Source organism: Heterodontus francisci, chromosome 4 (genome assembly GCF_036365525.1).
Source record: "Heterodontus francisci isolate sHetFra1 chromosome 4, sHetFra1.hap1, whole genome shotgun sequence".
NCBI classification, from domain to species: Eukaryota; Metazoa; Chordata; class Chondrichthyes; order Heterodontiformes; family Heterodontidae; genus Heterodontus; species Heterodontus francisci.
Window position 1 is genome coordinate 139,101,215 of NC_090374.1, and position 23,552 is coordinate 139,124,766.

Below are 23,552 nucleotides of genomic sequence, written 5' to 3' on the forward strand. Positions count from 1 at the left end.
GGCGCAACGATTTCATGCACTGTCCATTGCTGGCGAACTGAAGGGATGCAGGTACAGATTGGGAACCCAGTCATTTCTGCTCCAGGGAATTACCCTAGCCACATAGGAGGGTCAGCGGGGCAAAGGGGGACTCAGCATTTGGAAAGGAAGTGCACTTGGCGCTGCGTAAGTGGTGGGGAAAGTGGGCTCTCAGCACTCAGGCATTGAACAGGGTCGTCACTCCCCTGGTATCGCAGCAGCAGCAGGATAGCAGGGGACAAGGCTGCCATTCACAATAGGGCAGTCACCTGTCCAAAAGCTGGCAATAGGGGCATGACTGTCAGATTTTGGGCTCAGTGGTGATGAGGGGGCAATATCATCCACAGGTAGGCCATACCGTCACCACAGGATCTACCGCCGAAGACAGAGCTACCTGGAGATGACATCTGCGACTCAGTGCCACAGGAGAGTGCAACTCTCCAGGCAGATGGTCACCGACATCTGTGGACTTTTCGCCGATGTCCTCACACCTTGCAACACTGGTCGCCATGCTCTGCTAGCAGCTGCCAAATTCACTGTGACCTTGAACTTCACTTCTGGCTCCTTCCAAGGTTCAACTGCCAACTGTAGTGGCATCTCGCAAGTGTCTGCACACCACTGCATTTCACAGGGTACTGATATCCTCTTTGCCAGAGCTGGACAGTATATTCATTTCACGGCAGACGCAGCCTCGCAGGGACAGAGGCATTGAGTTTTGCCGCAATCAATGGATTCCCCCAGGTGCAGACTATCATCGATTGCTCCCATGTGGCACCGAGTGACCGGCCAGTGAGATTCGTCAACAGGAACGACTTCCACTCCTTCAACATCCAACTTGTCTGTGACCACAGCAAGAGCTTCCACCATGTGTGCACTGGATTTCCTTTATCCTCCACTAGTCCAGGCTGCCTCAGATCTTCACTCCAACCCCCTAAGTGTGTGGATGGATCCTAGGGGACAAGGGATATTCCTTGAAGAGATGGCTACTCATCTGTCTATGGAAGCTCCAGACAGAGGCACAGAGGCATTACAACCAATGCCACCTGCTCACTAGGACAAGCATTGAGCAGGCCATTGGACTTTCCAAGATGCAATTCCTGTGCCTGGGCTGTTCGAGCGGCACCCTTCTATACCCTGCTGCAGAGGTCTTGGTCGTTGTGGTGGACTGTTGCGTTCTCCATAACATGGCCCTCCAGAAAGGTATGGACCTTGAGGACCCTGAGGTCCTTAAAGAAGACAGTTCATCATAGGAGAAGCAGCAGGTGAGACAGAAGGAGGAAGTGAAGGCAGAGGGAGGTGATGCTGAACAGAGAGGTGCCCGATTGCACAGCAAGGTGACTGGGCATAGCTCAGGGCGTGAAAGTCTCATGAGGATGTCATGAATGTCAGGGATCTCCTGATCTAGGAACGCTTCAGCTGAGCCTCTCTAACCCTGGTTGATGGGCATTGCATGGAAGAGCGTCTGAGATACCTGTGCTCATACATGCATGGAAGACACAACCTGGAACAACAAATCACTTACTGCCATGAAGGAAGCACATCTACCCATAGGCTTTGTCCTCACCTTGGAGGATCCCATTATATCTTTCACCACCTCACAACACTTTTCCTGTCACTACAGCAATAAAAGCAATCCCAGACATCTGGCTTAAAGTGTTGATCATTTGTAATAGAGGAAGCCAGTAGATACAAACAGTAAGAACACTGCCCAGTGACCCACTCAGTGCTCTGCATGATGCACTGGTCTCCTCCTGCCACCGTCTGGGAAGAGGACCTCCCTCCTCTCTTTCACAGCCTCTAATATTAGATCAGGGTTGATATCAATGAACCGGGGGACAGCCTACCCGAGGTGCCAGGCCTCCGGCTCTCCTGACTCTTCTTGCTTTCCACTCGTGCTGTGGAAGGCTTTGGCACAAACTGTAGCTCGCTCCCTCAGGACAATCAGCAGCTTCAGTGGTGGCTGCCGTGGGGAGTCTAAATAAGTCCCCGACTTCATATGATCCACCTCCGTTCCCACCCCACTGGCTCTAAGTGGGCAGAGAACCCGACTTCATATCAATTAAAGGCTTACCCCTGTGAAAATCGTGACTTTAATTAGTTTCCCACTACAGGTGGGCTCCTGACCTGAAAACAATCTCCAATCCTGTTTCCCGACTCTGTGGCGAAAATTCAGCTCAAAGTGTCACCACCCATGGGTCAAATTTTAGTCAAAGCCAAGAAAGTAATACCATCATCCACGATGACGATATTCTGGAAAGAAATGTGGAGAGGGGGATATTTGATCCACTGGCATAGTCCAATGGGGTTGTGGTCAGTGAACTGGGAAGGATGGAAAGGAAGTTGGTGAAGATTAGCACCCAGTGAGTGGGAAGGTCAGTGAGAGAGGAGGATGGGCAGTTGAATTGTTGATTGTATGGAGCTAAGGCTGTGTTGTCTATGGTAGATTTTTTTTATGTCACAGAAGAGAAACCTGTGCTGACATGTGCTCTTATGCTTCATGCAGTAAATGCTGTCTTAGGATCCTTCACTCTGTTGTGTTGCCTGCCCCTGCCACCCCATCTCTCACATCATAGTGCCATATCTACTTCTGAGAATCCCTGACTGTGGAAAAGTGGTCTGAAAATTTACTGGTGGTCTGACCCTGTAAGAAGTATTCAGAAGCAAGTGGACATGACTGTGGGTATAATGGCAAAAAATGAGAAATGACTTAAAAAGAAATTCCCAGCTGCAGAAATCTGTATTCAAAGGTCTCCAGACACTACAGTATCAATAACACTGCTCTTGCTTATATTAGTTGATCCAGGCAGTTCTTGTGAATCATATATCTCAGTCTAATTTACACGATAACAGTGCAAACCCAAAATATCCGGAACATTAACAAACCATGCTCTCACTTTGACACATGCGGGCAGACTGTGAAAAGGCTCAGAAATGTGAGAAAATTCAGGTGAAGTGTTTTAAAGGTGAAAACGGTCGAAATTGGCATCCACTTGAACTTCCTTGCGAAATAAATAAAATTCTTGTACCATGCCTGCATGGTAAGTGTACCAAAAATAGCAAGGAAATTCACCTTTAACTATCGTAATTTGTTATTTGACTGGTCAGCAGGAGTGAGAATACTTGCTACAGTTTATTATCCCATTTATTTCTCAGTGTTCTAATTCAGTTTTTAATTACCTCAAGATCATACTCAAAGGACCAAACACATACCAAAGGAGGAGGAATAAGAATATTTTGAAAATATATGCCCTTTCTCTGATTTCACATTTGTTTTAAGTATGTTAGTCTGAGCAGCCATTTGCAGGCAACTGCTGTTAACCTTTAAATGCCTTTTAAATGGATAGAAGTTAGTTTCAAAGAAGATCTGTGCTACACTAATAATAGTGGAAAGGAGTAAAAGGTAAAGTAAAGCCAGGTTTGAGGATGTTGCTCCTGCAAACACTTATAAATGGGGTTCAATAGTGCAGAGAATGATTTTTGGATCAGAGGGACAACCTAAAAATCTATACTTCATTTGGCAGGATATCTTTGAAGAATGAATGCTGTTTTCAATCTCACTGCACCAGATGTGAAGTAGGGAAGACATATTTTTAGCCTTAAAAAATTACCCAGGTTAAGAACCCATAGCAAGAATGCACACTACAGTACACTTGAGATGGGCATAGGTATGTTGACTTTATCAACCATTTGTTAGTCAGCGTGTAGAACAATAGAGAAAATCATGTCAAAACCTTTCTGTTTGCAGCAATGATTAGTCATAAGTGCAAGGGTAGAAAGATGATGTTCATTAGTACCATCATTCTACACCCACGCAAGTGCAGAGGCACACTCCACAAAGCATTTAGATATTGAGGAACAGAAAGCACCACATGTGACACAACAGGCAAATATTGATGCAGGTCAGTGTCTGGGATGTTCTGCCTGAACATCCAGCAGACGCACGGCTATCAGGAACTTGCTGTGGGGTTTGAAAAATAATTCATGGTTTTTTTGTATCCAAAAGCATTGCATGGAATTAAGAGTTCAGGCAGAATGTGAAACTTAGATCAGAAATTAGGAATGTCTAAGAACTGTGGAAAATACAAGTGTAATGTGGAAGCAGAATAGTATGCCACTATTAATAGCTGATGGGTGTTGTTGCTTCTCAATTATGTTGTACTATACTATGCGATGTCTCAACGCAATCCATCTTCGCTGTCTACGGAGAATCCTTGGCATCAAGTGGCAGGACCGTATCTCCAACACAGAAGTCCTCGAGGCAGCCAACATCCCCAGCATGTATGCCCTACTGAGCCAGCGGCGCTTGAGATGGTTTGGCCATGTGAGCTGCATGGAAGATGGCAGGATCCCCAAGGACCTATTGTACAGTGAGCTTGTCACTGGTATCAGACCCACTGGCCATCCATATCTCCGCTTTAAAGATGTTTGCAAACGCGACATGAAATTGACCACAAGTCATGGGAGCCAGTTGCCAGCGATCGCCAGAGCTGGCGGACAGCCATAAAGACGGGGCTGAAGAGAGGCGAAACAAAGAGACTCAGCAATTGGCAGGAAAAGAGATAGCAGTGTAAGGAGAGAGTCAACTGTGTAACAGCCCCGACAACCAACTTTACCTGCAGCGCCTGTGGAAGAGTCTGTCACTCTAGAATTGGCCTTTATAGCCACTCCAGGCGCTGCTCCACAAACCACTGAGCACCTCTAGGTGCTTACCCATTGTCTCTCGAGACAAAGAGGCCAAAAGGAAGGAAAGGATACAAGGCATATAATTCAATGCATAACAAAATTATTCATCAAGATGTGGCAACTATGTCTTTTCTGTGTCACTTCATTATCTGAAGCTTCAGAATCTTCTTCATATGTGCCCAGCTCCAGCTGTGATGTATCACTAAGGGGAATGCTGCTTTTCTTTGCAATGTTGGTCAACAGGCAACAGACTGCTATAGTTTTTCTGACACGTTCAGGAGCATATTGCAAAGCACTTCCTGACTGGTTGAGGCAGCCTTTGCATTGCTTCAGCTCCTTAATATTCCATCTATCACAGTTTTTGCTCTGATGTGTCCTTCAATTAACTATTCTCCACAGCAAAATAAGAATTTCTCCATGGTGACATGAACTATTTTAACAATTTGTATCTCAAAAACCATCCTTACATGCTGCTATCTGTACTAAAAAATAAGGAACTCTCAATATTGTGACAAAGTAAAGACATCAGGTGAAATGCCAGGAAACTAAGAATTTATGTGCTGGCAGAATTAAACATCTCAAAATTTGTTATGCACATGTTCTACATTTATTAAAATCAACAATTTTTCAAGATAGGATTCAATAATTTGCAGCCACATCAAAGGAAACTTCCATGGCCTCTCAATTGCTGGAATATTTCACAGATTAAACAGTCATTCAGAGCTAAGAGCATAGATCTATATACATTCACTGAGAGGCAGCATCACGGAAGAAAATGGTAGAACCTCATAAAATATAGAGGAGATTTTCCCAGATCTATAGTTAGACAAACTAAATTGCCTGGCACAGCAAATATCAGAAAATCAGGCAGGTAACCTAAGTGCTGAGTCTTGTGGTGGTTATCAAATTATGTTAAAATTAATCCTTGTGGTTTGTTGTGAAGTACCACAAGTTATGAAAAAAGGAGTGCAATTGCCAGATGTTCACACACAAAATTATGCCATTAACCACATCTGCAAGCCCTGACAGATCTACTCAACAGTCACCATGGAAACTGCCTCTGCAGGCTCCAGCTCACCATGTAACCAGTTGCAGATCAATGCCATGTGCTGTAAGGACACATGAAGCCAAGTTGAACCTTTGATGACCTTCCAGTGCTAAGGCCATTAAGGGCTAGAAGTTCACCATAAATTACTCAATTGAGATGACCTGAGAAATCCTGAGAATTCAGCCTGGTAAGAAGTTGATTTGTGTTATATTCACTATGATCCAATCTTGTCACCTTAGCATTGGGACTGAAAAATATATCCTTCAGTATCAGTAAATGATTCAACTATGGAAGACATCATAGCTGTACCTTGCCCTCATCTGCCATCACATCTACATTTTCCAAGAGGGATCACTGACTCAGGAGTGCGATATTGGGCTATTTTACCTTCCCTCAGCTCGCATTCCTCAGACCAATTGCTTATCTCAATTTGCCTTTGTTGATATAAGCAAACTCAACAAAGAACAGGGATTGAAGCTGAAACTTTTCATTTATATCACTTTATGGTACATTTCCTGAATGAAGCATAAATGAAAAGGAAGTGCTAATGTCTGCTGAGCATACTCTCTATATTATAACATAAAACTATAACTATAATCTTAAAACAGCAGAAAGAATGTTCCATGGGAATTGATTTGTGAAAGATAAGTTGGAGAACGACAGTTTTGTTTCCTCTTCCTGACTATAATTGGCTGGATTTTGCTGGAGGGGGCCATCTCATGGCACATGTCATTAAATTTCCTGCAACCTTTAGCTTGAAAACTTTTGTGCTGTAACTTGCTGGAAGTGTGAGCTGTTAATGGCGTGGCAAGAGCACAGAGGCAACTGCAACCTTAATGAACAGCAGGAACAACAGTCTATCTCCTTAACCAATGAGATTTAAGTATTGTAAATTAAACAGAGGAAAAATGGAGAAGGAATGTGAATTACAGTCAAATAAGGCACATAAGAAGAGAATTAAAGCAAGGAAAAGAAAGATTGGATTAAGAGAGAGAAATGAGAAATGAAGGAAAAGTGAGAGGAAAATTAAAAATTTTTGATTTGACAGTTTTAAAATCTCCAAGAACAATCTACTATATGCAGGAATGAGATTGAATAGTTTAAATTACCATATAATTATAGAATGGTTATAGCACAGAAAGAGGCCATTCAGCCCCTCGCACTATGAGTGTATCTATCTCACATGGACTGCAGTGGTTCAAGAAGGCAGGCACCACCACCTTCTCAAGGGCAATTAGGGATGGGCAATAAATGCTGGCCATGCCAATGGCACCCTCATCCCATGAATAAATAAAAACAACTTAGACTTGGGTGTACAGGGCACAATTTCAAAATTTGCAGATGGCACAAAATTTGGAAATATTGTGAACTGTGGAGATGATAGTGATAGACTTTAAGAAGACATAGACATGCTGGTGGAATGGGAGGTCACATGGTGGATGAAATTTAATGCAAATAAGTGTGGTAATTTTTTTGGTTGGAAGAATGAGGAGAGGCAATATAAGTTAAAGATTACAATTCTAAAGAGGGTGCAGGAACAAAGAGAACTGGGGGTATATGTGCACAAATCATTGATGATGGCAGGGCAGGTGGAAAAAGTGTTTTTATTATTCATTTGGGGGATGTGGGCATCCCTGGCTATGCCAGCATTTATTGCCCATCCCTAATTGCCCTTGAGAAAGTGATGGTGAGCTGCCCTTTTGAAGTGCTGCAGTCGTGGGGTGGAGGTACACCAACAGTGCTGTTAGGAAGGGAGTTCCAGGATTTTGACCCAGCGACAGTGAAGGAAGCTCACTGTCCAAGTCAGGAGTTCCAAGTATAGTTCCAAGTCAGGATGGTGTGTAACTTGGAGGGAACTTGCAGGTGGTGGTGTTCCCATGCTGCCCTTATCCTTCTAGTTGGTAGAGGTCGGGGGTTTGGAAGGTGCTGTCTAAGGAGCCTTGGTGCATTGCTGCAGTGCATCTTATAGATAGAACATAGAACATAGAACATAGAAAAATACAGCACAGAACAGGCCCTTCGGCCCACGATGTTGTGCCGATCCTTTGTCCTCTGTCAAGGACAATTTAATCTATACCCCATCATTCTCCTTTATCCATATACCTATCTAAAAGCCGTTTGAAAGTCCCTAAAGTTTCTGACTCAACAACTTCCCCAGGCAAGGCATTCCATGCCCCGACCACTCTCTGGGTAAAGAACCTTCCCCTGACATCCCCCTTATATCTCCCACCCTTCACCTTAAATTTATGACCCCTTGTAACGCTTTGCTCCACCCGGGGAAAAAGTTTCTGACTGTCTACCCTATCTATTCCCCTGATCATCTTATAAACCTCTATCATGTCACCCCTCATCCTTCTCCGTTCTAATGAGAAGAGGCCTAGAATGTTCAGCCTTTCCTCGTAAGACTTATTCTCCATTCCAGGCAACATCCTGGTAAATCTCCTCTGCACCCTCTCCAAGGCTTCCACATCCTTCCTAAAATGAGGCGACCAGAACTGCACACAGTACTCCAAATGAGGCCTTACCAAGGTCCTGTACAGCTGCATCATCACCTCATGGCTCTTAAATTCAATCCCTCTGCTAATGAACGCTAACACCCCATATGCCTTCTTCACAGCCCTATCCACTTGAGTTGCAACTTTCAACGATCTATGCACATAGACCCCAAGGTCTCTCTGCTCCTCCACATGCCCAAGAACCCTACCGTTAACCCAGTATTTTGCATTCGTGTTTGTCCTTCCAAAATGGACGACCTCACACTTTTCAGGGTTAAACTCCATCTGCCACTTTTCAGCCCAGCACTGCAACCTATCCAAGTCCCTTTGCAGACGACAATAGCCCTCCTCGGTATCCACAACTCCACCAACCTTTGTATCATCTGCAAATTTACTGACCCACCCTTCGACTTCCTCATCCAAGTCGTTAATAAAAATCACAAACAGGAGAGGACCCAGAACTGATCCCTGTGGCACGCCACTGGTAACTGGGCTCCAGGCTGAGTATTTACCATCTAAGACCACTCTCTGCCTTCTATCAGTTAGCCAATTCTTAATCCAACTGGCCACATTCCCCACTATCCCATGCCTCCTGACTTTCTCCATAAGTCTACCATGGGGGACCTTATCAAATGCCTTACTAAAATCCATGTACACCACATCCACTGGTTTACCCTCATCCACTTGCTTGGTCACCTGCTCAAAGAATTCAATCAGGCTTGTGAGGCAAGACCTACCCCTCACAAAACCGTGCTGACTGTCCCGAATCAAGCAGTGTCTTTCCAGATGCTCAGAAATCCTATCCCTCAGCACCTTTTCCATCAACTTGCCTACCACCGAAGTAAGACTAACTGGCCTGTAATTCCCAGGGTTGTTCCTATTTCCTTTCTTGAACAGGGGCACAACATTTGCCACCCTCCAATCACCTGGTACCACCCCCGTCAACAGAGAAGATGAAAAGATCATTGCCAGCGGCTCTGCAATTTCATCCCTTGCTTCCCATAACATCCTTGGATATACCCCGTCAGGCCCGGGAGACTTGTCTATCTTCAAGTTATTCAAAAACCCCAACACATCTTCCCTCCTAACGAGCACTTCCTCGAGCTTACCAGTCTGTTTCACACCGTCCTCTTCAGTAATACACCCCTTCTCATTCGTAAATACCGAAGAGAAGTACTCATTCAAAACCTCACTTATCTCTTCCGGCTCAACACACAGTCTCCCGCTATTGTCCTTGACCGGACCTACGGTCCCCCTAGTCATCCTCATATTTCTGACATACGCGTAAAAGGCCTTGGGGTTTTCTTTTATCCTACCCGCCAAGCATTTTTCATGCCCTCTCTTAGCTCTCCTAATCCCTTTCTTCAGATCCTTCCTGGCCATCTTGTATCCCTCCAGAGCTATGCCTGTGCCCTTTTTCCTCAACCTTATATACGCTACACACTGCTGCCATTGTACGTCAGTGGTAGAGGGAATGAATGTTGAATGTGGTGGATGGGGTGCCAATCAAGCGGGCTGCTTTGTCCTGGATGATTTCAAGCTTCTTGAGTGTTGTTGGAGCTGAACCCATCCAGGCAAGTGGAGAGTATTCCATCACACTCCTGACTTATGCCTTGTAGATGGTGGACAGGCTTTGAGGAGTCAGGAGGTGAGTTACTCACCGCAGGATTCCTAGCCTCTGATCCGCTCTTGTAGCCACGGTACTAAGTCATTGATATATGTCAAGAAAAGCAGTAGTCCTAGTGCCGACACCTGGGGAACCTCAACTGCATCTCTCCCCACGGTACAATAAACAACTATTCACCGCTACTCTCTGTTTCCTGTCACTCTGCCAACTTTGTATCCATGTTGCCACTGTCCCTTTTATAACATGGACTTCAACTTTACTGGCAAGCCTAGTATGGGGCACTTTATCAAATGCCTTTTGGAAGTCCACAAAAAAAATTCTTCCCTTTATGGACCAGAGAGGGTGATTGGCATTTCAATAACAATTATCGCATCATTATAAAGGTACTTGTACTGTTAATTGCCAGTGTTTATTTTCTGCGGCAAGCTTAATGGATACTTAGGGTTGGATTTTATGGGCCCTCCTGAGGCGCAGTTGGAGGGGGAGGGCTCACAGAATCGCGAAGGGTGTGGGGGGGCGGGGTGTGGCGTTGGGGGGGGGTTGGTTGCGGGGATGCGGTGGGTGCAGAGGGCCCATCACCTCCCTGTCACCAAGCGATTTTCCTGGGGCTGGGATAGGCTGCCGATGGCCTTCCCGCCCAGAAGCCAAAAGGTCCTTACAGGCCTATTAACAGCCACTTAAGGGCCCCTTCCCCGCCGCCGCTGGGACTTGTAAAACGAGGCAGGCTTGGTGGTGTGGGGGTCCCTCCTCCATGGGTAATCTTTGGCCCATGGAGGGCCCCAGCCAGGAAACAATGCACCTCCCAGGAGCCCCCTCCCCAGACTTTACGACCACCCCCCCAAACTCCACCAGCCAGGGCCTTCCGACCTTGCCCCAGCGGCCCCGCCTCACTTACTGGGGTTCCAGCACAGGGTCTGAGTGGCCACTGCTCCCAGTTACACTGCTGATACTGCTGAGATGCCTGCCCTGTGATTGGCCGGCAGCTCTTGGAGGCAGGATCGCCGCCTTTAAAAGGATGGAGATCCCGGCGCCGGAAACTTTGCCTCTGGAACAACAGAGTATTGCACCGGGAGGCGAGAAAAGGCCGAGGCGGTGTTTCCCCCTCCTTTTTGGCCTGGTGCCAAGAGACCCGCCTCATGCACAAAATCCAGGCTTTAATGTGCAATTCCAGCAAATTCTTATAAATATTGGGAAGGCTAAGGGTAAGATACAATCTGTGTGAAGCAAATGGTGGAGCAACATAAATTGAACAAGTTCTGGAGGTTCATATATCATAGTGTGGGCAGAAGTTTCAAGTGATAGTCCCTGTCAAAATGGCAGGAGCTGTAGCAGGTTGGGAACCTGTTGAGATTTGCAGTGGGCCTTGCTGTGACTCTTTAACTGCTGTGGCTCTTTAATCCCACTTCCAGGATTTCTAACCAATCAGAGAGGTAGGCAGGATGATGTGCCAAATCTGCCAAAGGAAGAATTTGTAATTCAAGGTACACTGGCAGGGGCTCAACTAGACATGAATTCCTAAAGCTGCAACAACCACAGGAATGGAAAGGAGACCTGGGTCTCTCATTCTTACCTGAAGATCCTGATGTGGGATCGGACAGACAAGTCTGGGAGGATGAGGACAGCCTCTCAAACCAAGCAGATGAGAATGGAAGACGCCAAAGAAGTGAGCAGCAGAAGTGTCGTCCCTCCAACCTGGAGGATCAATGATCTCACGAGGGCAGGAAAGGTGAGTGGCCTAACATTTTCGGGTGCCAAGCTCCACGCTCAGCGGGTGGGCAGAATTTTATGTTCTCCCCTGTGACAAGTTTGGAGGTGGGGAGAGCATTTAATCTGGCAGGCTGGTGGTGGGGGGGAACGTGCCACCTTCCCGCCTCCACCCCAATTAGGTCCATGGCAGGAAGGTCAGTGGACGGCCTTCCCGCCCCACCATCAATTGAGGCCCTTAAAGTAGGCAATTAATGCCCAATCAAGGGCCTCATCCCGCCTCCGCTGACATTATCCCAGTGGCGGGCAAGCCAGTTGCCACATGGGGAGCACGCCAAGCAAACACATGCAGTTTGCTTTCCAGCTCCGGGGGGGTGGGTGGGAGGAGGGGTCCCTCATTAAAAGGCACTCAATGTCTAATCGAGCAACCTGGCATCGGGAAGGGGGGACCCACTGCGAGTGTTAAAATGGCATGTGTAGTGACCCCCCCCTACACCTGCTCTCCCCGTGATCCTCACCCCGCGAAACCCTCCTGCCCTTACTGACCTGTGGCCTGGGCTCCTGGCCTCCGGTGTGTCCAGTACTGGCAGCAGCCGCTGCCTCGCACTGGTGCTGCTCAGTAAAAGAGCTGCTGGCCTCTGATTGGCCAGCAGCTCTCAGCAGGCAGGACTTCCATCGTTGGGGTGCTTAATCACAGGAAAAGCCTGCCACTGTCCACTTAAGTGCCTAATTGGCCCCTAATTCAGCAGGCCCTCCCCAGAGGAGACAACGCAGGGCTCCTGCCTGTGTTTCTGCCAGTGGCCGAGACCCCCGTTGTCCACATAAAATCACCCCTCTGACTTTCCCAGCATTCTCCTGCACAACACTCATCAGAACAACACACCTTGCATTCCTCTCTCTGCAGGCACCTCCTCACATCCCTATCTGGGCACACACCACTCGCACTCACCCCCTATCCTATTGCCCTCTTGCACCCACGCCTCACAGTGACCCTCCACAAATGGTCCCCTTCCCTTCTCGGCACACAAGCCATTTTTAACACTCAGTAGAAGACAGCACTTAACTTTGGGAGAGGCAGTAACTTCGGTGTGGTGTGTAGGGGTGTAGTAGCCCTCCAGTTACAGACACATTTTTAGCCACTGGCAATGTGTACCCAACCACCTGCCGTGAAAGCATGAGCTTCTGGAGGCATTCATGTTCACACATGTTGAGAGAGCTAATCTTCTGCCTGTAGACCCTATGTTGGGGGCCTCACCTCCTTGGAGCTGGATCACTGTGTCCATACCCTCTGCCTTGTGAAGTGGCATGTGGCTAAGGAAAAGATAGCTGGTGCTGGTTTTGCTGCTGCTACTCCTGGTGCTGTTGGTGTTGGTGTTGCTGCTCCTCTTGTTCCTCATTAGGGGTCCAAGGTAGAGCTGCATAAGTTGCTTCCATGTCGTGTTGAAGACCGGCCGTAGGGAAGTGCAAATCAAGATGAGTGAAGTGCAAGACCAGTGAACTGACTTCCAAGAAGATGGCAGCTGCCTGTCAAGCACTGAAAGCACACTCTGAAGAGTGCTCTGAGCAGCAGCTTTGATCTCACTTGGCCATGGCTGCAGCTCTTCAGTCTCACTGAGCAAAGCCTTCCCAGCCTGTCAGTTTCACTGAAGAAGCACTGCTCACTGTGCACTCTCCTCAGTGATCTTGATGAGTTGCTGACAGATCAGGAAATCGGTGCACTGGCTGTTAAAGCCAGAACGATTGGTTAAAACAGCAGTTATTGACCTATTTGAATATGTTAATGACTTACCTAGCTGACCGCTCCGGGGGCTGGGATGGGGTTCCCGCTCGCCTGATAACCTGCCCAGGTGAAACCCAGAAGTGGGGGGATGATGTCGAGATCCCAATCTGGCATCACTTTTAGGGGATTTAACTCCCTGCACACACCCACACCTGCCTCACCTGTATCTCTAATCGCCTGAATTTGATGCTTGATTTCCGCCTTAATAATAGTGTGCATCACTGCACACCATTACTTTTCCAGCAAGATTTGGCCTGTAATCTCACCACCCAGACTGAGAACTATTTACAAATGTCCACTTTAAGCAATTAAGTGTAATTGACAGGCAACCTTGTGACTCAAAATTGTTCAGCTTCTTATGAGAAGGCAAGTGCTTAGTCACTGAAGTGTCTGTTTTATTTTTACGACTAGTGTGGCACCTTTCAATATTGGAGCACGTTCTGTTTCTTACAATTGTGAAAGATGGCCAAATCCCTCTGAGTCTAGACACTTTAAAAGTGAAATTGAATATTGTTTTGAAACCTTTAGACATTTAATAGAAAGTAAGATTTTTATAAACAGCAGCTCTGTCTGTTAGTATTGGATGAGTCAATTCTTGATGTATCATATCTCCACACATAAACAGGTTCAGTAATTCAGGACTGATGATTTAATGAGGCTTTTGCCCTGGGTAGGAGGGGAACAGAACAACATAATTTTGAACAAAAGCAGATCCCTGAATTTAAATTAATTTGGAGTGAGATTCACACATTTTGGTTTAAATATGTAACCCACTTCAGTGTACACTGCTGCATGTATTTAAATTGGCTTGAGATCAATTTCACTCTTTCTGATCATAAATATCACGTAAAATTTTCCCAATGTTGACAGTTCTGTAAAAACGTCACCTGGGGTATATAAATTGCCTTTTTTAATAAACATATTATAAGTAAGCAGAGTAAAACATTTTCCTTTTCAAAAGGCCCATTTTATATTCAATTTCACAATTTTGTAATGAAAAAAGATCCTGAGAATTATATGCCAGTGGTTGGTGACTTGATTCTATTAGCTGTTAGTGGAAGGTGCAGAAACCATGGTTAAATGATGGACAGGGTCTTTTTAAAAAGCGTGGTTCTATGTTTGATGGTAGCCATTGTTAGGCTCCTCTCACTGCATTCAGAGGGGGTGGTACTTAGTTGCAACTGAGTGCACAAAGTGGCTGGGTTATGGATTTGTCTGCAGTGACGGAATAGAGTGCAGTGGAGGGAAGGCAGCAGCATTTCACACTGACTTCAGCATTGTGTTTTTAGTGTGTGTGTGTGTGTGTGTGTGTCTGCATGTATTTTTAATCTGTTCCACTGAATTCTAACCACCAACCAAACATGGGGAAGAAATCCAAAAAGGGATGTGATTTTAAAGCTGTTTTGAGGAAGAACTGGTTGCTCGTGAGCACAATTATCGCTGTAGTCTTAGGTAAGCATTTAATCTGTAGATTCCTGAATCCTTTTTGTTTTTGTATGATGGTTATTCCTTTGTAAAGGAACAGATTAGTACTGGTAATTGTTAGTAATATTAGTATGTAGAATTATTTATAAAATGGAGTCATATACTAGATCCTGTCAGTTTTAATATCTCTGTTATATTAATATCCTTCTAGCACATCTGAATTTGATTTGCATGCTTAAATTGCTGGCTTTAACAAATTATGCTGAATCCCATTAACTCAGTTTCTTTTAGACCTGCAAAATAACAAATGCCTGAAAGCAATTTCTTATCGTGGAACGTGTCTCACTGGAATCAAAGTACACCGCACATGCCAGTAGATGTAACAGTCGTTAGACCTAATAAACCTCCTATTAATTGATATTTATCGATTTCATTCTCCCCATTTAATGTAATTTTCCCCACACTGTTGATAGGGTTACCTCAAGTCACTTTCCATTCCCCAAAGTGAGCAAACAACCTTTTCTCAAGGCTGTGCCTTGGCACTCTAGGAGATTTGCAGGAGCAGTATGGATTAAGATGCTGTGTGACTAACACGTGGAATGGATTTCCAGACAAGGTAGTGGAGTTCTTAGCATCATTTAAGAAATACTTGGGATTTGTAGTAGAGAAGTGTAGTTCTGGATAAATGAGTTAAAATGGTCTGCCTTGTCGGCAGCTTTCTTGTGATTTGGCAGAACCTAAACTGTCTGTCTGTTGGGGGAAGAAACTTTACCTTTATTGAGTACTTCCAAAGAGAGAGAGAACAAAAGCCACACGTTACTTAAAGAACTTGCCCCAGGGAGACTAATAAAGGCAGGGAGATAGAATACAGTTAATAACTAAAATATATGTTAGCTGATGGGCCGAAGGGCCTGTTTCTATGCTGTACGACTCTATGACTCTATGATATGGCATACGATTCCCTAATGACATGTCTGGAAAACAACTAATAGAAAACCAAAATACTGCAGATGCTGGAAATCTGAAATAAAAACAGAAAGTGCTGGAAATACTCAGCAGGTCTGGCAGCAGGTCTGGAGCGAGAAACAGAGTTAATGACCTTTCAGCAAATGAAAGGTCATTGACCTGAAAAACAACGGTTGAATTTTCTATTTAACTATGTTATAAGTTACAACTATATCTATAATTAAAGTGAAATTAACTTAAAAAAACTTTATTGCTTTTAAGCATTGCAATTCCTTCTCCAGATTTCCCAAGTAATGTTTGCAAACTGTGTGCATTAGGATTTTTCATACAATATGATTCTGTAAAAATGATTCGGAAAGGTTAATGCATTACATGTATAACCCCTTTTTTTCTATGCCCAATCATCATTCATTATTTACTCCTTAACCGTCCCCTTTCTTCTGACAACAGATCCTCCATACCAAATACATCTGTTGATTATTGTCGTTCTGTAGCCTCTGTCTTCCATGTGTCAGTTATCACCAGTATCTCTGTAACTGGTGGCTACAACCATCCACTGTGTAAGCAACCCAACCAGCCAAGTCTTTTCTCTGAGATGAATGCAAGATTCATTACAGTGCACTGATCCCAGTTCACCTCTACTCTTAGTATCGTTTACATAGAATTAATTTAGTGCCAAAGTTAAGCTTGTATCATTTGAATGTTGATATAGCACCATAGTGAACTGTCCTTTTAAAATCAGCACCCAAAACTATCTCTAATCAGAGCCAGCTTCACATTCTGTTGGCTCAGATGGATGCAGCCCCTGCTTTGTCTCTCAAAATCAAATGCATGTCTAGTATATTTTAGTGTCTGTGCCTGGCTGAAGCAAATGGTACACACTGAACATTCATCATGCGCAGTGATTATCTGCCTTTCGGAGGAAATTGGAGGTACAATCCTGTAGGCATAAGCTGAAAGATATTATGCTGCTGTTCCAAACATAACAGCAGTGTATGTTTTCCTACATATGATATGGTTGCGAAAATGAGATGGAACAATAGAATTGAAGAGTTGTAATGATATGTGCAGATCCCAAAAGTAGAGATAGAAGTCTATCTGTGTGGAAAGTCAAAGCACCAAGTGTTAAATATAAACCGAAAATGCTGCAATCACTCAGCAGGTCAGGCAGCATCTGTGAAGAGAGAAATATAGTCAACACTTCAGATCACTCCATAGATGCCACTTGACCTGCTGAGCATTATGTCATTTTCTCTTTGTATTTCAGATTCCCAGCATCCACAATATTTGATTTTTGCTCCACTGAGAAATGTTGTTACTTTTGCTACAGTTACTATAATTCCTTTTCCAAAGGGACTCAAGAAATGCTTCTCCTGTTTTCCTCTCCTTGACTCAGTGAAAACTTTGAATTCTAGTGTTCTGTCTGCAATCCATATACCCTATCTAATATTACTTTTCTTCCTGACTATTCCCTTGAATGTAAGATATATTCATGGAAAAGGAAGCCTGCAAATCCCTCATGCTGCTCCTATGAAATACATGGGTGGAAAGGTTATGGTCCTGCTCTGATTGTCTTGATGATGTATCGTAGATAGCCAAAGCAAATATAGACTAGTATCATGCATGATTAAGGTTTCGGGCAGTGTTGCCCAACATATTGTCACTAGCCACCTGTGGAGAATTGGGAATCCAAATTTGGCTAATTGCATTCCTGATTAGTAAATCAAAAACGAAAAATAGACACCATCATTGGGCATGTAATCCCAATGTACACCTTAACCTTTTTGTGCATTTGTTGGTACCATGCTAAGACGAAAAAGAGAATGTGTGAGTTTTTTTGATCATTAGGAGTGCTAACTGGTATTGCTGTTGCCACAATTGTGGGTAATCAGCAATTCCTACTGGACAACACTGGCTTAGGTCCTCTTAGTACACATTTCCAGCTTTGCTATCGGAGCTACAAAAATAATTCTGTTGCTCTCTATCAATCAGTACTATCAAGTAATAATGTAAACTACAGTCTAATATCACTATCATCCATGACACTAGAAGATAAAGCAAAAAACAGTAAGCTAAGAAGTTAGATATTATATTACAATAAACATGTATATATTTAAACGCTGAACAAATAACATAGGAAATAAGAGCAGGAGTCGGCCATTCAGCCCCTCGAGCCTGCTCCACTATTTAACAAGAACATGGCTGAACTGATTGGGGCCATAAAACTCCACTTCCCTGCCTGCCCCTCATGACCCTTGACTCCTTTGTAAATCAAAAATCTGTCTAACTCAGCCTTGAATATATTCAATGACACAGCCTCCACTGCTCCCTGAGAAAAAGAATTCCAAAGATTAATGACCCTCTGAGAGAAGAAATTCCTCCCCATCTCTGTCTTAAAAGGGAGACCCCTTATTTTGAAACTGTGTCCCCCAGTTCCCCATGAGGGGAAACATCCTCTCAGCATCTACTTGTCAAACCCCCTCAGAATCTTATATGTTTTAATAAGGCTGCAGAGCTGGGCTGAGAGATGGCAAATGGAGTTTAATGCAGAAAAGTGTGAGGTGATTCACTTTGGAAGGAGTAACAGGAATGCAGAGTACTGGGCTAATGGGAAAATTCTTAGTAGTGTAGATGAACAGAGAGATCTTGGTGTCCAGGTACATAAATCCCTGAAAGTTGCTACCCAGGTTAATAGGGCTGTTAAGAAGGCATATGGTGTGTTAGCTTTTATTAGTAGGGGGATTGAGTTTCGGAGCCACAGGGTCATGCTGCAGCTGTACAAAACTCTGGTGAGACCGCACCTGGAGTATTGCGTGCAGTTCTGGTCACCGCATTATAGGAAGGATGTGGAAGCTTTGGAAAGGGTGCAGAGGAGATTTACTAGGATGTTGCCTGGTCTGGAGGGAAGGTCTTACGAGGAAAGGCTGAGGGACTTGAGGTTGTTTTCGTTGGAGAGAAGGAGGAGGAGAGGTGACTTAATAGAGACATATAAGATAATCAGAGGGTTAGATAGGGTGGATAGTGAGAGTCTTTTTCCTCGGATGGTGATGGCAAACACGAGGGGACATAGCTTTAAGTTGAGGGGTGATAGATATAGGACAGATGTCAGAGGTAGTTTCTTTACTCAGAGTAGTAGGGGCGTGGAACGCCCTGCCTGCAACAGTAGTAGACTCGCCAACTTTAAGGGCATTTAAGTGGTCATTGGATAGACATATGGATGAAAATGGAACAGTTTAGGTCAGATGGTTTCACAGGTTGGTGCAACATCGAGGGCCGAAGGGTCTGTACTGCGCTGTAATGTTCTAATTCTAATTCTAATTCTAAGATCATGTCTCATTCTTCTAAACTCCAATGAGTATAGTCCCAACCTGCTCAACCTTTCCTCATAAGACAACCGCTTCATCCCAGAAAACAGTCTAGTGAACCTTCTCTGAATTGCTTCCAATGCAAATATGTCCCTCCTTAAACTAAGGAGACCAAAACCATACTGTTGCGACCAGGTGAGAAAGGTTCCTAGGGGTCTGTTACTGTCTTCGCCTGGTCTTATTGTAACAGGGTTTGATTTTAAACACACTGTGTTTTGAGCTCTCCTTTTTGTGAATGATTGTTCACAGCTTTCCAATCATAAGACAAAGAAACCAATTCACACAGGTTTTCTGAGGTTTAAAGAAGAAAAATGAAATTTTATTCAAACTTAAACTTAAACTCTAATATGGTTAATGCCTGCGGATTTATGATGTGCCCATGCTGGCATGCACACGTGATATACACATACAAGTATATACGGGCGGCACAGTGGCGCAGTGGTTAGCACTGCAGCCTCACAGCTCCAGGGACCCGGGTTCGATTCTGGTTACTGCCTGTGCGGAGTTTGCAAGTTCTCCCTGTGTCAGCGTGGGTTTCCTCCGGGTGCTCCGGTTTCTTCCAACATGCCAAAGACTTGCAGGTTGATAGGTTAATTGGCCATTATGAATTGCCCCTAGTATAGGTAGGTGGTAGGGAAATATATAGGGACCGGTGGGGATGTTATTGGAATATGGAATTCGTGTAGGATTAGTATAAATGGGTGGTTGATGGTCGGCACAGACTCGGTGGGCCGAAGGGCCTGTTTCAGTGCTGTATCTCTAAACAAAGTAGGGACAGAAAAGAGGAGAGGAAAATATAGTAGAGAGGGGTTTCAGGCAATATCAGAAGAGTTTCTTGTTTACTGTGCTTCGAGCTTACTTGATTGTAGGTAGTCTTGCTGTTCATCGGGGCCCAGTGTTCTTCTTAAACCTTGTTCATGTAGGAGACTTTTCTCTCTTTGAGGTTCATGTGTTTTCATAAGATTCAGTTCTGTGGGAAAGAGATGGAGAAGGCAGAACTGGAGAGGAGATTCTGTTCCAACCGGGAGCACATGGCTTTCTGAGTTCAAATCCTCTGTTGGAAGTTCAAATTCAAAACCTCCAACAGTCAGTCAGTCATGTGACCAAAACTGGTCTGACCACTTCTTTTGTGTATTCGGGAAGCAACGACTGGGTCCCCATTGTTCCAACACTATTGGTTATTATGCAAATGTCTTTCCAGTCAGGGGCATGCAATTTTAAGTTTTCATGTTCTTGTGGCGAAATCATGTGTGCCTCAGTCTTGGCAGGTGGGGGTTTTGCTTGTCAGTATACAGTACTCTAGGTGCTGTCACACCAATGCCTGTACAGCTGTAGCAAGATTTCCCTAATTTTATAGTCCTTTCTCCTTGCAATAAAGGCAAACTTTCCATTTATCTTCCTAATTACTTGCTGTACCTGCATGATAACTTTTTGTGATCATGTACAAGGGCACCCAGATCCTTCTGTACCATAGCATTCTGCAGTCTCTCTCCATGTAAATAATATACCATTTTTTCATTCTCTCTGCAAAAGTAGACATCAGATTTTCCCATATTATACTCCATCTGCTAAATTTTTGCCTACTCACTTGACCTATCTATATCTCTTTGCAGACACATTGCGTCCTCCTCACAAATTGCTTTCCTACCTATCTATATGCAAATTTGACTACAATGCACTCAGTCCCTTTATCCAAGTCTTGAATATAGATCGTAAATAGTTGAGCCTCCGGAACTGATCCCTGTGGCATTCCATTAGTTGCAGTTTGCCAACCTGAAAATGTCCCATTTATCCCGACTCTCTTTCCTGTTAGTTAGCCAATCCTCTATCGATGATAATATATTACTTCCATCACTATGAGCTCCTATTGTGCATAATAACCTTTTATGGGGCACTTATTGAATGTCTTTTGAAATCCAAATCCAAAGAAGTGTGTTTGAAATCTGTAACTCATGAGTTTTTTTTAAATTCATTCATGGGATGTGGGCATCACTGGCTAGCCAACATTTATTGCCCACCCCTAATTGCCCTTGAACTGTATTCCTTGTTAGGCCACTTCAGAGGGCATTTAAGAGTCAACCACGTTGCTGTGGGTCTGGAGTCACATGTAGGCCAGACCAGGTAAGGACAGCAGATTTCCTTCTCCTAAAGGACATTAATGAACCAGATGGGTTTTTACAACAATCAACAATGATTTCATGGTCACCACTAGACTAGCTTTTTAATTCCAGATTTATTAATTGAATTTAAATTTCACCATCTGTTCTGGTGGGATTCAAACCCATGTCCCCAGAGCACTAGCCTGAGCCTCTGTATTGCTAGTCCAGTGACATTACCACTACACCACCACCTCCTTGATATAAGTAAGCCATGACACTCATGATCATTTCAACCACTCAATATGCAAAACAATTTAGACTTTATGATACTTTCATTTGGTGCATTTTAAACCATGTGTAATCCTGAATATGACATTGGTGGAGATTATGTTTTTGGAGATTATGTATTATCTTCTATGCAACTCATGTTTTGGAATTTTTTATGAACTTTTATTCACAAAAAGGATTTGTGATTTTATTATATTTAAAGAGTAGTGTTTTAAAACAGTGAATACACAGTTTTTAAAAAAATGTATAGGCTGTAGACATTGGAGATGCCTACTGAAGCCAGATGAACCAATCTGGGGGAACATTACAACGCATAGTGTATTTCAAACTAAAACAACAAGGACCTATTACTTCATCCCAGGCCTCTTAGCCAGCATGAACAGGGACATTAAGCAATTTATAATTTATTTTTAGGTGACCAAACAATATTCACATCCATTACTGTGAAGTCAATTCTATTCCTAAGGGATATATTCCTGTGAGAGAGGGCAGTCAGTTTGATTAAAAGCCTGCTAGCAAATCCCTGCAAGGGATGGCACGCAAGACACCACCTCTTTGTTTCTCAGGATGAAAGGTAAAGAAGGAAAAATCACAGTTTGTGACGAAGTTCCGTTTTGATTTTCTTCTGAGACAGTGCTGTTAGCAGAGAGCTGGAAGCTAAAAGTGCAGAGGCCAGATCTTGCAATGAGAAATTACCAAAGACTGACAGGAAAGATTGAACAGGCTAGGGCTATTTGCTTTAGAAAAGAGAAAACTGCGAGATGACCTGATAGAGCTATTTAAAATTATGAAGCGGTTCGTCAGAATGATATAGAGTAAATGTTTCCACTTTTGGGGGCTTCCGAAAGTAAGATAGTCACTAATAAATGCAGTAAAGAATTCACAAGAAATTTCTTTCCCCAGGGAGTGGTGAGAATGTGGAACTTGCTACCACATGGGGTGGTTGAGGTAAATAACAGAGATGCATTTAAGGGGAAGTTAGATAAACACATGAAGGAGAAAGAAATAGAAGGATACCTTGATAAGGTGAGATGACATAAGGTAGGAGGAGGCTCATCTGGATCATAAAGCTCAGCATAGTCCAGTTGGGCCAAATAGCTTGTTTCTGTCCTTTACATTCTATGTATTACATTGTTGCTAATCAACCCAAAAAAGGGACAGGGGGCATGTGCCTTATTGATTTTTAACATTTTTTGAGGAAGTTGGCTTGCATTAAGTCAATGGAATTTGTTTCAACTCTTACTCTGTTTGGTCGCTTGCTATCTGTGAAACAAAGCAGCTTAATGATTTATATTTGGCCTGGTTTCTGGAGAAATGCAGCTTCAGCTGGTTGACTGTCCAACAGATAATATCTACCCATTTTCTCTAAGCATGTCAAACTAAAATTTACGAACAGAGGACAAGATAAAAACAAGGGACAATATTCTTCTGAAAAATACAGAGGTAATTTGATAAAATTGCACTCGCAGTGTAGAGCCTCCTCTGCCAGAAGGATGCAAAATCAAAGGCAAGGGACATCAAACTGCTCCAATAAGCAAAATAAAACTAAAACCTATGTATTGTCTGGTATTAAGAAAAACAGGAAACATTTACCCACGAGCTTATACCCACTTGGTACCTTTTTTATTCATTCAAATGTTGTGGGCATTGCTGGAAAAGCCAGCATTTATTGTCCCATCCCTAATTGCCATTGAGAAAGTGGTGGGGAGCTGCCTTCTTGAATCATTGAGGTCCGTGTGGTGTAGGTATACACACAGTGCTATTAGGGAGGGAGTTCCAGGTTTTTGACCCAGTGACAGTGAAGAAACAGCGATATATTTCCAAGTCAGGAAGGTATGTGACTTGGAGGGGAACTAGCAGGTGGTGGTGTTTCTATGTGGTAATGTTGTTGAATGTCAAGTGGAGGTGGTGAAATGCTCTCTTGTTGGAATGGTCATTGTCTGGCACTACTGTGATTAGATTTTTAGATTAGAGATACAGCACTGAAACAGGCCCTTCGGCCCACCGAGTCTGTGCCGAACATCAACCACCCATTTATACTAATACTACACTAA

At 43.9% G+C, this 23,552-nt stretch overlaps 1 protein-coding gene across 1 annotated transcript in view; it reads left to right on the forward strand.

Annotated features, from left to right (window-relative positions):
* Positions 1 to 14,629: 14,629 nt before the first annotated feature.
* Positions 14,630 to 23,552, forward strand: part of slc1a1 (solute carrier family 1 member 1) — an 84,614-nt gene continuing 75,691 nt past the window's right edge. Inside the window, exon 1 of the mRNA XM_068030234.1 lies at positions 14,630 to 14,807. Coding sequence (XP_067886335.1) covers positions 14,717 to 14,807 — 91 coding nt within the window. The 5' untranslated portion in view covers positions 14,630 to 14,716. The remainder of the gene's footprint in view (positions 14,808 to 23,552) is intronic.